The sequence below is a fragment of the Hemiscyllium ocellatum genome, chromosome X, assembly GCF_020745735.1.
Source record: "Hemiscyllium ocellatum isolate sHemOce1 chromosome X, sHemOce1.pat.X.cur, whole genome shotgun sequence".
Classification (NCBI taxonomy): Eukaryota; Metazoa; Chordata; class Chondrichthyes; order Orectolobiformes; family Hemiscylliidae; genus Hemiscyllium; species Hemiscyllium ocellatum.
This window is the reverse complement of record NC_083453.1, coordinates 5,202,696-5,219,650: the sequence shown is the minus strand read 5'-3', so window position 1 is coordinate 5,219,650 and position 16,955 is coordinate 5,202,696. Positions and strand designations below refer to the sequence as shown.

Below are 16,955 nucleotides of genomic sequence, written 5' to 3'. Positions count from 1 at the left end.
GCAGACCAGAGACCCAAGTTAATCCTATGGGGCATGGGTTCAAATCCCACCGTGGCCAATGGTGAAATCTGAATCAAATAAAATACCGAATGAAGAGTTGGTTTAATGGTGGCCATCGTTAATTGTCGTTTAAAACCCATCTGGTTTCATTAATGCCCTCAAGGAACATGTAGGGAAGGAAATCTGCTGTCCTTACCTAGTCTGGGCCTACATGTGCCTCCAGCCCCACAGCCAGTGTGGTTGACCTCTGAAATGGTCCTGGCAAAACTACTCAGTCTAGGGGATAATTAGTGGTGGGCAATAAATGCATCTTGAACTGCTGCAGTCCATGTGCTATTGGTGGACCCACAGTGCCTTTAGGTAAGGAATTCCAGGATTTTGGATCCAAAACATTTAAGGATACCAAGCCTACAGTTTTCTGGCTGAAGCTCTGCCTGAGCAGACAATGTCTCAGTGGTTAGCACTGCTGCCTCACAGCGCCAGGGACCTGGGTTCGATTCCTGCCTTGGGTGACTGACTGTGTGGAGTTTGCACGTTCTCCCCGTGTCTGCGTGGGTTTCCACTGGTTTCCTCCCACAGTCCAAAGACGTTCAGGTTAGGGTGGATTGGCTGTGGAAAATTGCCCATAGTGTTCAGGGATGTGCAGGCTGAGTGGATCAGCCATGGAAAATGTTGGGTTACAGAGTCTGAGTGGGATGCTCCCCAGGGGGTGGATACAGACTCGATGGGCCAAACGGTCTGTTCCCCCACTGTAGAGATTCAGGCAGTTTAACGGAGTCAAAATACTGACCCCATTGGAGGAAACTCGGGCAGCATCGGTGTAGAGAGAAAGGGGGAAAACAGTTAATGTTTCGAATCAGGTATAACACTTCATCAGGATTCTGCCCTGAAGAAGGGTCACTGAATTTGGAAATGTTAACTCTGCTTTTCTCTCTCCACAGGTCTGCCAGACCCTGCTGAGTTTCTCTGGGCAATTTGAAACAATGGCCCCTCTTGAGAATGGCAGCCTCATGAAATGCTTAATCTCGAAAGCAAAGCTTATGGTTTCAGGATGTCCCTAGGGTAAATATGGTCACCATTTGGCAGCAAACATGCAGATGAGAAGCACCCACCAACAAAAGTCTGAAGACCCGATCACCTATTTTTGTCATGTTGACTGAGACAATAAGTATTGACCTGGAAAAAAAAACCCCTTCGATACAATGCCGTAAGATCTTTTGTTTAACATCCTTTCCAGTACTTCTAATACAAATGGCTGGCAGACTGGCAAAGCCAGTTTGGAAGCGGTGGAGTGCGGGTTTTCCGCAGGAAGAACGATCGGATCATCACTGAGGAGCGCCTAATTGGGGTCAGGTGTGAGCAAAGGCCAGGCTTCCGGCCTACAGTTGCAGGTGTGGTCCTGCCTGTTGCCAGGTGTCCAGTGCAGCCCGAGAGTCCTCTGAGTGAATTCATTGTAGGCTCACCTTCTTCTTTAAGAGAAACTTTTTCGGAACACCTTGATCAACCGAGAGAGAGAGAGAAAAAAAACTGCTAGATTTAGGAAGAAAAAGAGATTGGAAGGAAGGTGAAAGCAGGCAGCACAGTGGCTCAGTGGTTAGCACTGCTGCCTCACAGCGCCAGGGACCTGCATTCAATTCCAGCCTCGGGCGAGTCTGTGTGGAGTTCTCCCCGTGTCTGTGTGGGTTTCCTCCGGGTGCTCCGGTTTCCTCCCACTGTCCAAAGATATGTAGGTCAGGGCGGATGGGCCACACTGCGTGCAGTTTAATTGGGTTAGCCATGGTTCATGTCGGGTTTCAGGGATTCGGTGGGACGCTCTTTGGAGGATCGCTGTGCAGTCAATGGGCCAAATGGCCTACAACTGTAGGAATTCTAGAAATGCATTAAGTCCTGACCAGTGCACTGCCTCAAGAATTGAACTCAACCAGTAAGAAAGATATTCTGCTTTAACACAGTAATGGTACAAATGAGCGAGGATCTAATCTAATTGATTATGTGTCTGAAAGACATCCTCCTCTTCAGGACGATGGGGCAGATCTGAAACATTTACACCTCTTGTTGACAAAAGGGTGTATTATGTATATTGATATATTTGACAATAGGTTCAAAGGGAAGTTGCTCACAAATTGTTCTCTGTGTGTTTTAGGCTATAACATCAGTGGCTTGGTGACTATAGCAACCAAAACATTTCTGAGGTATGACAAGCTGAGGGAGCTGATCTCGAGCATTAGGAAGTATTACCCCAATGTCACCATCGTTATCGCGGATGACAGCGACAAACCACAAAAGATTGAAGGAGACTTTATTGAGCAGTACTTCATGCCATTTGGGAAGGTGCAGTATGATTTTTTTTAACGACACGATGAAAAAAGCAAGCGAGACAGTTGAAGTGCAAAGTGTGTGGTCACATGGGGACTATAGTGAGCAACTTAGGAATGACTCAGTAAAACGAATAAGAGTGGGCCTATGTTAGGGGAGGCGATGGCCTAGTGGTATTAAATTGGACTGAGTAACCTGGGCAATGCCCTGGGGATCTCGGTTCGAATCCTGCTATGGTAGCTGGTGGGATTCGAGCTCCACAAGAATCGGGAATGAAGACTCCAATGTTGACATTGGAACCATTGTCAGGAAAAACCCACCTGATTCACTAATGTGAGGGAAATCTGCCATCCTTAGATGGTCTGGCCTATATGTGACTCCAGATCCACAGCCAATGTGGCTGATTCTGAACTGCCCTCAGGGTAATTAGGGATCGGTACTAAATGCTGGGCCTAGCCATCAACGCCTACCTCCCATGAATGAGTTTTTTCGAAACTGTATATTCTGGAGTGGTTCAAGGTAACAGCAATCTATAAAACAGAGCGTGAAATATGGCCTTTGTGCAGCAGTCTCTCATGACTTGAGTTCCCTGATCACTCTAGGTGGTTAGCTCTGTGCCTCGCAGTGCCAGGGACCCAGGTTCGATTCCACCCTCAGGTGACTGTCAGTTTGCACATTCTCCCTGTGGACTTCCTGCGGGTGCTCCGGCTTCCTCTCACAGGCCAGAGGTGCGCAGGTTAGGATGGATTGGTTAAGTTGGCCCATAGTGTCCAGGCTAGGCGGGTTCACCATGGGGAAATGTGGGATTATAGGGCGGGTGGGGTGAGTCTGGTTGGGATGCTCTTCGGAGGGTTGGTGTTGACTCGATGGGCCGAATGGCCTGCTTCCAAACTGTAGGGGATCCCAGTGACTCCAATGAAAGGGAGGCAAAGACTAGAGTCACAGTCCTATTGCCTTCTGACTGGGCAGTCTGAGCGTTCTGTAAAATGACTTTCTCCCAGCCAGCTTAGGTTTGCAAATGCTGAGGCAAGGGAAAGGTGTGAGATGGGGGCGACCCGTAAGAAACAAATCCAGGGGAGTAAAAATGATTTCAGAAGGGAGTGCGCTGTTACTGAGTTCAGAAAATGGACGCAAGGCTCAACAGGTCTCCAATGTTTTTCCTGGTGGGAGGAAGCAGTAGGTGAAGTGAAGGAATGACGCAGTCACAGAGTCATAGAAATGTCCAACATGGAAACAGACCCTTCCGTTCGGCTCATCCACGCCAACCAGATATCCCGAATTAGGTGAAAGTGGGTACTGCAGATGCTGGAGGTTAGAGTGGTGCTGGAAAAGCACAGCAGGTCCTGAGGAAGGGCTTTTACCCGAAACATCGATGTTCCTGTCCCTTGGATACTGTCTGGCCTGCTGTGCTTTTCCAGCACTATTCTAACCTTGACAGATATCCAAAATTAATTGAGTCCCATTTGCCAGCTGTTGGGCCGTATCCCTCTAAACACTTGCTATTCATCCACCACTTCCTCTGGCAGCTCATTCCACACACGTACCACCCTCTGCGTGAAAATATTGCCCCTTAGGTCCCTTTTATATCTTTCCCCTCTCACCCTAAACCTATGCCCTCTAGTTCTGGACTCTCCCACTCCAGGGAAAAGACTTTGCCTATTTACCTTATCCATGCCCCTCATGATTTTATAAACCTCTAGAAGGTCACCCCTCAGCCTCCGACGCTCCAGAGAAAACAGCCCCAGCCTGTTCAGCCCCTCCCTGTAGCTCAAACCCTGCCAATGTGTGCCTGGTAGAATCTTCTCAAGCTTTCAGGCCGAAGTTTATTGTGGGCATTCATACACAAAATCCAGTAAGGAAATAAAGACCCAAACATTGATAGTTCTGAGAATATTCAACCACAAATGTACTCATTAATTGCATTGTTCTAGATACCATAGCTATTTCTGAAACCATGGAAAAGTTAGCTCACAGAAAGAGGCCATTCAGCTCATCATGTCCATGTGGTTGAATACACTAGCCCCCTGCTCTAACTCCACTTTTGAGCCCTTGCTCTGTCGCCCTTCAGGTTCCTAGGCTGCAGGGGCAGGTTTCTGTCTCCACCATTAAACTGGGCAGTGACCCAGACACCTACCACCCCCTGGGGTAAAGGATTTACCTCTAACCCTTCCACCAATCACCTTCAATCTGTGGCCCTTGCTAAGTGACCTCTCTGTGAGGAGAAACTGACCTACCTTGCCCACTCTGTCCAAGCCCCTCATTATTTTGTACATCTCCATTCAATCACCCCCCCACCCCCACCCCAGTCTGTTCTGTTTCTGCAGCTGAAGTGAGACCACAAATTTCAGAAATAATCCCAGAAGCTGCAGTTCTAAGAAAGAAGAACTTGTATTTTTTTTAAAACATAGCACTTTTCATGACCTCTGGCCGTCTCATAGCATTTTGCAGCCATTAAGGTGTTCCTTTGAGGTTAGTCACTTTTCTTTCAAGCGAGCAGATTCACAGGAAGTGGGTGTTGTTGACTGAGGCCTAGCAATTATTGCTTGTTCCTAGTTGCCCCTTTGAGAAAATGCCCTGTTCATAGACTCACAGTGCCCTGAGGAAGGCAATCCCAGTGACACTGAAGGAATGGGAATATATTTTGTGAATATATGTTGGAGGAGCTGCCTAGGACTTGTTAAATAAATAGTTTTGCGTCTTCGAGCAGAACCTCAGAGAGGAGTTGGATTCATTTGAAGCTGCAGTGTGACTGACCGACTGCTTTACTACTGAAACAAGATCCCTGCAATTTGTGAGGAGCTGAAAATGTGCTGCTGGAAAAGCGCAGCAGGTCAGGCAGCATCCAAGGAGCAGGAGAATCGATGTTTCGGGCCTGAGCCCTTCTTTAGGAATTGAAGCCCGGCAATTTGAGACTCTTGCACACCCCTGTTTCCCATGCATCTGTATTTGGAGGGCCAGCCCTCAGCTGCCCAGACTCTGCCCTCTGGAATGCCCTCCCCACACCCCTGCTTTGCCCAGTAAATAAGGAGCTCCTTTCAAACCCAGCTCAGGCATTTGGCTGCCAGTTCAATCATCTCCCTGCGTGGAATCGGGCCCTGGACGAGAATTGTTCCTGCAAAGCATCTTGGGAGGTTTCATTACATTAAAGTTGCTGCCTAAAAGCCAGTTATTGTGGCTTTCGCTTTGAGATCACTGTATGGTAATGTTTATGTGCTGCTTTAATGGGCTCTCAGTTACATCGATTCTGAGCAAAAAGCATCTCTCTTTCTGTTAGCATCGGGCATCCAGGGTAAGGGGGACAGGGTGAGTTCCTCACCACAGGTGGATTTTGGAGGACCTGCGGTTATATTCCCAGTGAAGTACTTTGCAATTACTTCAATCCTTGAGCAACCTTTTCCACTCTCATCAATCAGCGATATGACTGCATTTGAATTTCCCCTGGTAGCCTCCGCCACAGAATGCCTGTTACTAAGGAGGAAATTTATAAGCGATTCTCCCCGAGCTCAGTTAATGTTGGAGATAATGACAGCAGAGGAAATGTTGCTTTTATCTCGGAGGCTTAAACAACTCCATTTAGTGAACCACAGTGTCTCAGTTGAGAAAATGATGCGTCACCCCTGCTTCACTTGCCCTTTCGATCCTGTCGCCAGTTACAACTCGATTCGAAGCAAGTCTTTGTGTGGAGAGACTCTCTGTGTCGACTCTCTGTGTGGAGTTTGCACATTCTCCCCGTGTCTGCGTGGGTTTCCTCCGGGTGCTCCGGTTTCCTCCCACAGTCCAAAGATGTGCGGGTCAGGGTGGATTGGCCATGCTAAATTGTCCCATAGTGCCCAGGGATGTGCAGGTTAGGGTGAATTGGCCATGCTAAATTGTCCCATAGTGCCCAGGGATGTGCAGGTTAGGGTGGATTGGCCATGCTAAATTGTCCCATAGTGCCCAGGGATGTGCAGTTAGGGTGGATTGGCCATGCTAAATTGTCCCATAGTGCCCAGGGATGTGCAGGTTAGGGTGAATTGGCCATGCTAAATTACCCCATAGTGTCCAGGGATGTGCAGGTTAGGGTGGATTGGCCATGCTAAATTACCCCATAGTGTCCAGGGATGTGCAGGTTAGGGTGAATTGGCCATGCTAAATTACCCCATAGTGTCCAGGGATGTGCAGGTTAGGGTGGATTGGCCATGCTAAATTGTCCCACAGTGCCCAGGGATGTGCAGGTTAGGGTGGATTGGCCATGCTAAATTGTCCCATAGTGCCCAGGGATGTGCAGGTTAGGGGGGAATTGGCTATGCTAAATTGTCCCATAGTGCCCAGGGATGTGCAGGTTAGGGTGGATTGGCCATGCTAAATTGTCCCATAGTGCCCAGGGATGTGCAGGTTAGGGTGGATTGGCCATGCTAAATTGCCCCATAGTGCCCAGGGATGTGCAGGTTAGGGTGAATTGGCCATGCTAAATTGCCCCATAGTGCCAAGGGATGTGCAGGTTAGGGTGAATTGGCCATGCTAAATTACCCCATAGTGCCCAGGGATGTGCAGGTTAGGGTGGATTGGCCATGCTAAATTGTCCCACAGTGCCCAGGGATGTGCAGGTTAGGGGGGATTGGCCATGCTAAATTGTCCCACAGTGCCCAGGGATGTGCAGGTTAGGGGGGATTGGCCATGCTAAATTGTCCCACAGTGCCCAGGGATGTGCAGGTTAGGGGGGATTGGCCATGCTAAATTGTCCCATAGTGCCCAGGGATGTGTAGGTTAGGGTGGATTGGCCATGCTAACTTGGCCCATAGTGTTAGGTGAAGGGGTAAATGTAAGGGGAATAGGTCTGGGTGGGTTGTGCTTCGGCGGGTCGGTGTGGATTTGTTGGGCCGAAGAGCCTGTTTCCATAGTAAGTAATCTAAGTAATCTAAAACAAAAATCTAAATGAGGTGGGGAGGTGGAGTCGGTTCCAGAAAAGGGATCCCTCGGAGCAAGCGATATCCCGTGGTTTGCTTTTCCCAAAGGGAGCAGGGCATGTGACGAGAGCCTTTGTGTAGCTATCCTGAATTCTGTGGCATCTGATCAATGTCTGTTCTCTCTGCAGGGCTGGTTTGCTGGACGCAACTTGGCGATTTCCCAAGTCACGACGAAATATCTACTCTGGGTCGACGATGACTTCATTTTCACCGCAAACACCAAGCTGGAAAAGCTGGTGAACATCCTGGAGAAGACAACACTGGATTTGGTAAGATGGCCACACCGATCGCGGCACGAGCCAGCCGGAAAGGTTTGCCGTTTTCGTTGGTTGTGCAACAACTTTGTTATTGGGAATCATGTTCCCAACTGGCCTCTCCTGCTGACATCTTCTTTCTAATTTCCACGACCTAGAATCACACTTACCCGCTGCTCCGTCAGCTAAAGCCTTCCGTTGTGAAAAGACCTATTGTTCCAGTTCTGAAACAGGTGGCAATTGTTGCAGAGAATGTGGTTTCCATGTCATTTGGGCAACTGAGGAACTGGTCACTGGAAGGATAATGGTTTGTGTAGCGTTGCTTTGAAATCTCCAGATATTTCACATTAAGTAATACATTATTAAGGAGAAAGTGAGGGCTGCAGATGCTGGAGATCAGAGCTGAAAAATGTGATGCTGGAAAAGCGCAGCAGGTCAGGCAGCATCCGAGGAGCAGGAGAATTGACGTTTCGGGCGTGAGACCTTCTTCAGGAAGATTTATCCTTGTAGGGGGAGGAAGAGAGCTTCTTCAAGGAAAGCATCCTCGCAGTCGGTTAAAATCTTCGAGGAGAAAGTGAGGACTGCAGATGCTGGAGATCAGAGCTGAAAATGTGTTGCTGGAAAAGCGCAGCAGGTCAGGCAGCATCCAAGGAGCAGGAGATTCAACGTTTCGGGCATGATCCCTTCTTCAGGAAGGGCTCATGCCCGAAACGTCGATTCTCCTGCATTCCTGAAGAAGGGCTCATGCCTGAAACGTTGAATCTCCTGCTCCTTGGATGCTGCCTGACCTGCTGCGCTTTTCCAGCAACACATTTTCAGCTAATACATTATGAACACCAGCTCAGATATAGCTTACCAATTTGGACTTATTGAACCCAGTTTGGCATGCGCTGACTCACATGCCTTTTACACAGTGTCCTTGACACAGTGACCCTTACTCACGCTCTCTTCCTTCCCAGCTCCCTGCAGGTTAGCGTACCTTGGTTTCAATGTGGATAAGTGACCCTGTTTATACTCGAGAGGGATGGTTTGAAGTCCTGGCCCAGGCTGTACAGAACCAGTTCAGAGCACCAGGCCACAAATAGATGCCTTTCTTCTTGCTATGTACTGAAGGATAGATTCAGCAAACTCTCTGGTTGAGAGATAGAACTCAAAGCTGCAATGGTCAGTGACGTTTTAATCTGCTGCATTTTGAAATGTGGCTCCCCACTCAGATGTACGAAAGTACATGAGTACAGTGGAAAGTAGTACAGGAAGTGTGAGTAGTACAGAGTACAGGAGAACGTGGCCACACATGACACCATCTCAGGTACAAGTACCTAGATACAGAATCATAAGAGCAAGATAGAAAGAAAGAACAAAGTTAAAAGTTAAACACTGCAGTAATTTTTGGCAGAAAATAAAGAAATAAAGCTGAAAGTTCAAACATTACAGTCTTTCTTAAGTGCTTAGCAACGGTGGGACCACGCTTCAAGGAATCACCTCAAGACTGGAAGTCCATGCTGAAGCCACACTGGGCTGAGAGACTGCCACATACCACTGGAAGACTGCCATGCCAGGCTGAGAGACCGCCACACTAGGCCAAAAGACCTCCATGTTAGGCTGAGAGTCCACCCCAATGGACCAGTGAGAGACTGCCATGCCAGGCTGAGAGGCCACCATGCTAGGCCAGGAGATTGCCCTGCCAGGCCGCCTCGCTGGGCCTGCACCGAGTCCAAGCCTGGGAGTCTGAGGCCGGGAGAATAAAAAAGAGAAAGGAAGCAGATGGAGCGGATGAGCTCCGTCTGAAATGTCCTATTCCGCCGCCTTCTTGGGATATGATCCTCAGATGTTAACTGTCCCCTTCCTTGCTCTGTCCCCTTCTCCACTCTTTTTGAGTTGCCCCAACAGTGACACCCTTGCTATCCATGAGTTGGCTCATCAATAATGACTGGTCTGTCATCCAAAAACAACCCTGCCAGGCTGCACAGTGCCAGGGATGCAGGGTGGCACTCATCTCAGGTCTCTCTTCCCAACGTTAGCTTGCACCTGGCCATGACAGGATAGGAGCAGGCTTTTCCAATCAGCCAGTCTGTGTTGGTCCGCACGAGTAGGCTGAATCTCCGGCTCGGACCTCTTCCTCATTCCCGTTCCCTCCAACCAACCCTTGGTTTCTGCTCCAATCATTAATTCAGGGTGAACGCTGCACCCTCACGTTCCCGTATAGAAACATTTCTCTCGCTTTTTTTTCTAAGGCTGTTACATTTAATAACTCTGTACCGTTATTCCAGAACCACTCAATCATTGTGAATAGGTCCACCCTTTCACAACTTTAACACATCCATCAATCCTCAGTTACTTCTCTCTGTCCTTATGAAGACTAGATTAGATTTCCTACAGTTTGGAAACAGGCCATTCGGCCCAGCAAGTCCACACCGACCCGCCGAAGAGCAACCCACCCAGACCCATTCCCCTACCCTATATTAACCCCTGACTAATGCACCTAACACTAGGGGCAATTTAGCGTGGGCAATTCACCCTAACCTGCACATCTTTGTGATTGTGGGAGGAACTGGAGAAAACCCACGCAGACACGGGGAGAATGTGCAAACTCCACACAGACAGTCGCCTGAGGCTGGAATTGAACCCGCGTTCCTGGCGTTGTGAGGCAGCAGTGCTAACCACTGGGCCCTTGAAACAGCCTTGATTTATCAAGTATTTGTATCCTCCTCACAGCTGGCGTGATCCGAATGAATCTGTTCCCTATCCTAACCATTTCCTCAATTATCTTCCTGTTGTGGTTGTGTTCGCCGAGCTGGGAATTTGTGTTGCAGACGTTTCGTCCCCTGTCCAGGTGACATCCTCAGTGCTTGGGAGCCTCCTGTGAAGTGCTTCTGTGATCTTTCCTCTGGCATTTATAGAACATAGAACAGTACAGCACAGAACAGGCCCTTCAGCCCACCATGTTGTGCTGACCACTGATCCTCATGTATGCACCCACAAATGTCTGTGACCATATGCATGTCCAGCAGTCTCTTAAATGTCCCCAATGACCCTGCCTCCACAACTGCTGCTGGCAACGCATTCCATGCTCTTACAACTCTCTGTGTAAAGAACCCGACTCTGACATCTCCTCTATACTTTCCTCCAACCAGCTTAAAACTATGACCCCTGGGAAATAGTCTCTGGCTATTTATAGTGATTTGTATCTGCCGCTTCCGGTTGTCAGTTCCAGCTGTCCGCTGCAGTGGCTGGTATATTGGGTCCAGGTCGATGTGCTTATTGATTGAATCTGTGGATGAGTGCCATGTCTCTAGGAATTCCCTGGCTGTTCTCTGTTTGGCTTGTCCGATAATAGTAGTGTTGTCCCAGTCAAACTCACGTTGCTTGTCATCTGAGTGTGTGGCTACTAAGGATAGCTGGTTGTGTTGTTTCGTGGCTAGTTGGTGTTCATGGATGCGGGTTGTTAGCTGTCTTCCTGTTTGTCCTGTGTAGTGTTTTGTGCAATCCTTGCATGGCATTTTGTACACTACGTTGGTTTTGCTCCTGCTGGGTATAGGGTCCTTCGTCCTGGTGAGTTGTTGTCTGAGCGTGGCTGTTGGTTTGTGTGCTGTTATGAGTCCTAGTGGTCGCAGCAGTCTGGCTGTCAGTTCGGAAATGCTCCTGATGTATGGGAGTGTGGCTAGTCCTTTGGGTTGTGGCATGTCCTCGTTCCGTTATCTTTCCCTTAGGCATCTGTTGATGAAATTGCGCGTTTTTGGCGAATACATTGTAGAGGTGTTCTTCTTCCTCTTTTTGCAGTTCTGGTGTACTGCAGTGTGTTGTGGCCCTTTTGAACAGTGTCTTGATGCATCTTCTTTTGTGTGTGTTGGGATGGTTGCTTTCATAGTTCAGGGCTTGGTCTGTGTGTGTGGCTTTCCTGTACAGAAAACATCAAACGAAGAATTCACCACAAAGGCATACAGGAAAGCCACACACAGTGCGGGCAGAGACAAACCACTACAAAAGCCGGAGGAAACATCACAGAAGCGCTTCACAGGAGGCTCCCAGGCACTGAGGATGTCACCTAGACAGGGGACAAAATGTCTGCAACATAAATTCCCAGCTCGGCGAACAGAACCACAACAGGGAGCACCCGAGCTACAAATCTTCTCCCAAACTTTGAGTATCTTCCTGTAGTGCAAAGCTCAGACCAGCTATGGTCAAACAAGGTTGGTACAGACTTAAAGTCTGGTTGAAGGTTTGTAGCTCGGGTGTCCGTTGTTGTGGTTCTGTTCGCCGAGCTGGAAGTTTTTGCTGCAAACGTTTCGTTCCCTGGCTAGGGAACATCATCAGTGCTGTTGGAGCCTCCTGTGAAGCGCTGCTTTGATGTTTCTCCCGGTATTTATCGTGGTTTGTTCTTGCCGCTTCCGGGTGTCAGTTTCAGCTGTAGTAGTTTGTATATGGGGTCCAGGTCGATGTGTCTGTTAATGGAGTTTGTGGATGAATGCCATGCCTCTAGGAATTCCCTGGCTGTTCTCTGTCTGGCTTGTCCTATGATGGTAGTGTTTTCCCAGTCAAATTCATGTTCCTGGTTGTCTGAGTGTATGGCTACTAGAGATAGCTGGTCGTGTCGTTTTGTGGCTAGCTGATGTTCATGGATGCGGATTGTTAGCTGTCTTCCTGTTTGTCCTATATAGTGTTTTGTGCAGTCCTTGCATGGTATTTTGTAAACTACGTTAGTTTGGCTCGTGCTGGCTATTGGGTCCTTTGTTCTAGTGAGTTGTTGTCTGAGTGTGGAAGTTGGCTTGTGTGCTGTTATGAGTCCTAAGGGTCGCAGTAGTCTGGCTGTCAGTTCTGAGACGCTCCTGACGTATGGTAGTGTGGCTAGTCCTTTTGGTTGTGGCATGTCCTCGTTCGTGACACCCGGAAGCGGCAAGAACAAACCACGATAAATACCGGAAGAAACATCAAAGCAGCGCTTAACAGGAGGCTCCAGTAGCACTGATGATGTTCCCTGGTACAGACTCACCACGACATTTTGCCTGAGAAAGAAGATTCTATAACTCTTGCCTTTAAATTTCTAATTCCATTCATTTTTTTGTTTTGTTCTAATCCACCCGAGGTGTTGTTTTCAGTCTCAGACTGACCTGAACCCCACCCCCCGTCTGTTTTTTTTCCCCTCATCGTACCAATGTTTCCTGATGCTCCCTTTATTCCTCAGAATTAGTTCCTCTGCAATTGGGATGACTGTTACTTTAAATTTATTCACTCGTGGCATGTGGGTGTCACTGGCTGGGCCCAGCATTATTACCCCATCCCTAGTTGCCCCCCTTGAGAAGGTGGGGGTGAGCTGCCATCTTGAACCGCTGCAGTCCATGTGCTGTGGGTTGACCCACAATGCCCTGAGGGAGGGAATTCCAGGATTCTGACCCAGTGACACTGAAGGGACAGCGATATATTTCCAAGTCAGGATGGTGAGGGGCTTGGAGGGGAACTTGCAGGGGGTGGTGTTCCCATGTATCTGCTGCCCTTGTCCTTCTAGATGGAAGTGGTGGTGGGTTTGGAAGGTGCTGCCTGAGGATCTTTGGTGAGTTTCTGCAGTGTACCTTGCAGATGGTACACACTGCTGTTACTGAGCGTCGGTGGGGGGAGGGAGGGGATGTTTGTGGATGTGGGGCCAATCAAGCGGCTGCTTTGTCCCAGATGGTGTCGAGCTTCTTGAGTGTTGTTGGAGCTGCCCCCATCCAGGGGCAAGTGGGGAGTATTCCATCACATTCCTGACTTGTGCCTTGGAGATGGTGGGACAGACTTTGGGGAGACAGGAGGGGAGTTACTCACTGCAGGATTCCCAGCCTCTGACCTGCTCTTGTAGCCACTGTGTTTATATGGTTAGTCCAATTCAGTGTCTGGTCAATGGTAGCTCCCACTATGCTGATAGGAGGGGATTCAGTGATGGTAACACCATTGAGTGTCATGGGCAGTGGTTAGATTTTCCCTCATTAGAGATGGTCATTGCCTAGCTTTGTGTGACATGAAAGTTACTTGTCACTTGACAGTGTCTGACGAGTTACGAATGGTGCTGAACATTCTACAGCAAGCACCCCCCAATTAGAGTCATAGAGATGTACAGCACGGAAACAGACCCTTCGGTCCAACTCGTCCATGCTGACCAGATATCCCAACCCAATCTAGTCCCACCTGCCAGCACCCGGCCCATATCCCTCCAAACCCTTCCTATTCATATACTCATCCAAATGCCTCTTAAATGTTGTAATTGTACCAGCCTCCACCACATCCTCTGGCAGCTCATTCCATACACGTACCACCCTCGGGGGGAAAAAGTTGCCCCTTAGGTCTCTTTTATATCGTTCCCCTCTCACCCTAGTCCCTCTAGTTCTGGACTCCCTGACCCCAGGGAAAAGACTTGTCTATTTATCCTATCCATGCCCCTCATGATTTTATAAACCTCTATGAGATCACTGCTCAGCCTCCGACGCTCCAGGGAAAACAGCCCCAGCCTGTTCAGCCTCTCCCTGTAGCTCAAACCCTCCAACCCTGGCAACATCCTTGTAAATCTTTTCTGAACCCTTTCAAGTTTCACAACATCTTTCCAATAGGAAGGAGACCAGAATTGCACACAGTATTCCAACAGTGGCCTAACCAATGTTCTGTACAGCCGCAACATGACCTCCCAACTCCTGTACTCAATACTCTGACCAATAAAGGAAAGCATACCAAACCCCTCCTTCGCTATCCTATCTACCTGCGACTCCACTTTTAAGGATCCATGAACCTGCACTCCAAGGTCTCTTTGTTCAGCAACACTCCCTAGGACTTACCATTAAGTGTATAAGTCCTGCTAAGATTTGCTTTCCCAAAATGCAGCACCTCACATTTATCTGAATTGAACTCCATCTGCCCCTTCTCAGCCCATTGGCCCATCTGGTCCAGATCCTGTTGTAATCTGAGGTAACCCTCTTCGCTGTCCACTACACCTCCAATTTTGGTGTCATCTGCAAACTTACTAACTGTACCTTTTATGCTCGCATCCAAATCATTTATGTAAATGACAAAAAGTAGAGGACCCAGCACTGATCCTTGTGGCACTCCACTGGTCACAGGCCTCCAGTCTGAAAAACAACCCTCCACCACCACCACCCTCTGTCTTCTACCTTTGAGCCAGTTCTGTATCTACATGGCTAGTTCTCCCTGTACTCCATGAGATCTAACCTTGCTAACCAGTCTCCCATGGGGAACCTTGTCGAACGCCTTATTGAACGCCATATAGATCACATCTACCACTCTGCCCTCATCAATCCTCTTTGTTACTTTTTCAAAAAAACTCAATCAGGTTTGTGAGACATGATTTCCCACGCACAAAGCCATGTTGACTATCCCTAATCAGTCCTTGTCTTTCCAAATACATGTACATCCTGTCCCTCAGGATTCCCACCAACAACTTGCCCATCACCGAGGTCAGGCTCACTGGTCTATAGTTCCCTGGCTTGTCCTTACCACCCCTCTTAAACAGTGGCACCACATTAGCCAACCTCAAGTCTTCCGGCACCTCACCTGTGACTATCGATGATTCAAATATCTCAGCAAGAGGCCCAGCAATCACTTCCTGAGCTTCCCAGAGAGTTCTAGGGTACACCTGATCAGGTCCTGGGGATTTATCCACCTTTACCTGTTTCAAGACATCCAGCACTTCCTCCTCTGTAATCTGGACATATTGCAAGATGTCACCACCTATTTCCCTACAGTCTATATCTTCCATATTCTTTTCCACAGTAAATACTGATGCAAAATACTCATTTAGTATCTCCCCCATTTTCTGCAGCTCCACACAAATGCCGTGTTGCTGACCTTTGAGGGGCCCTATTCTCTCCCTAGTTACCCTTTTGTCCTTAATGTATTTGTAAAAACCCTTTGGATTCTCCTTAATTCTATTTGCCAAAGCTATCTCATGTCCGTGTTTTGCCCTCCTGATTTCCCTCTTAAGTATACTCCCACTGCCTTTATACTCTTCTAAGGATTCACTCGATCTATCCTGTCTATACCTGACATATGCTTCCTTCTTTTTCTTAACCAAACCCTCAATTTCTTTAGTCATCCAGCATTCCCTATACATACCAGCCTTCCCTTTCACCCTGACAGGAATATACTTTCTCTGGATTCTCGTTATCACATTTCTGAAGGCTTCCCATTTTCCATCTGTCCCTTTACCTGCGAACATCTGCCTCCAATCAGCTTTCGAAAGTTCTTGCCTAATACCGTCAAAGTTGGCCTTTCTCCACTTTAGAACTTCAACTTATAGATCTGGTCTATCCTTTTCCATCATTATTTTAAAACTAATAGAATTACGGTCGCTGGTCCCAAAGTGCTTCCCCACTGACACCTCAGTCACCTGCCCTGCCTTATTTCCCAAGAGTAGGTCAAGTTTTGCACCTTCTCTAGTCGGTACATCCACATACTGAATCAGAAAATTGTCTTGTACAGACTTAACAAATTCCTCTCCATCTAAACCTTTAACACTATGGCAGTCCCAGTCTATGTTTGGAAAGTTAAAATCCCCTGCCATAACTACCCTATTATTCTTACAGATAACTGAGATCTCCTTACAAGTTTGTTTCTCAATTTCCCTCTGACTATTGGGGGGTCTATAATACAATACTAATAAGGTGATCATCCCTTTCTTATTTCTCAGTCCCACTCAAATAACTTCCCTGGATGTATTTCTGGGAATATCCTCCCTCAGCACAGCTGTAATGCTAGCCCTTATCAAAAATGCCACTCCCCCTCCTCTCTTGCCTCCCTTTCTCTCCTTCCTGTAGCATTTGTATCCTGGAACATTAAGCTGCCAGTCCTGCCCATCCCTGAGCCATGTCTCTGAACTTGCTGCGATATCCCAGTCCCATGTTCCTAACCATGCCCTGAGTTCATCTGCCTTCCCTGTTAGGCCTCTTGCATTGAAATAAATGCAGTTTAATTTATTAGTCCTACCTTGTCCCTGACTGTTTGACTCGCTTCTGTTCTCAACTGTACCCGTCTCAGATCAATCTCTTTCCTCACTAGCTCCCTGGGTCCCATCCCCACCTTACTAGTTTAAATCCTCCCGAGCAGCTCAAGCAAATCTCCCTGCCAGTATATTAGTCCCCTTCCAATTTAGGTGCAATCCGTCCTTCGTGTACAGGTCACTTCTACCCCAAAAGAGATTCCAATGATCCAAAAATGTGAATCCTTCTCCCATACACCAGCTCCTCAGTCAAGCATTCATCTGCTCTGTCCTCCTATTCCTGCCCTCACTAGCTCGTAGCACTGGGTCTGAGAGATTACACTGGGGGCAGTCCAGAGAAGGGTCACTCGGCTGATTCTTGGTTTGGAGGGTCTGTCTTATGAAGAGAGGTTGCGTCGGTTGGGCCTATACTCATTGGTGTTTAGAAAAATGAGAGGTGACCTTATTAAAACATGGAATTCT

The 16,955-nt window shown here is 48.1% G+C and overlaps 1 protein-coding gene across 1 annotated transcript in view; it reads left to right on the top strand.

Moving 5' to 3' along the window:
• The window catches only part of LOC132805729 (beta-1,4 N-acetylgalactosaminyltransferase 1-like), a 116,545-nt gene that overhangs the window by 75,702 nt on the left and 23,888 nt on the right, over positions 1–16,955 (top strand). The window contains exons 10-12 of the mRNA XM_060820950.1: positions 2,100–2,111; positions 2,144–2,331; positions 7,391–7,531. Of these exons, the coding sequence (XP_060676933.1) occupies positions 2,100–2,111; positions 2,144–2,331; positions 7,391–7,531 (341 nt within the window). The remainder of the gene's footprint in view (positions 1–2,099; positions 2,112–2,143; positions 2,332–7,390; positions 7,532–16,955) is intronic.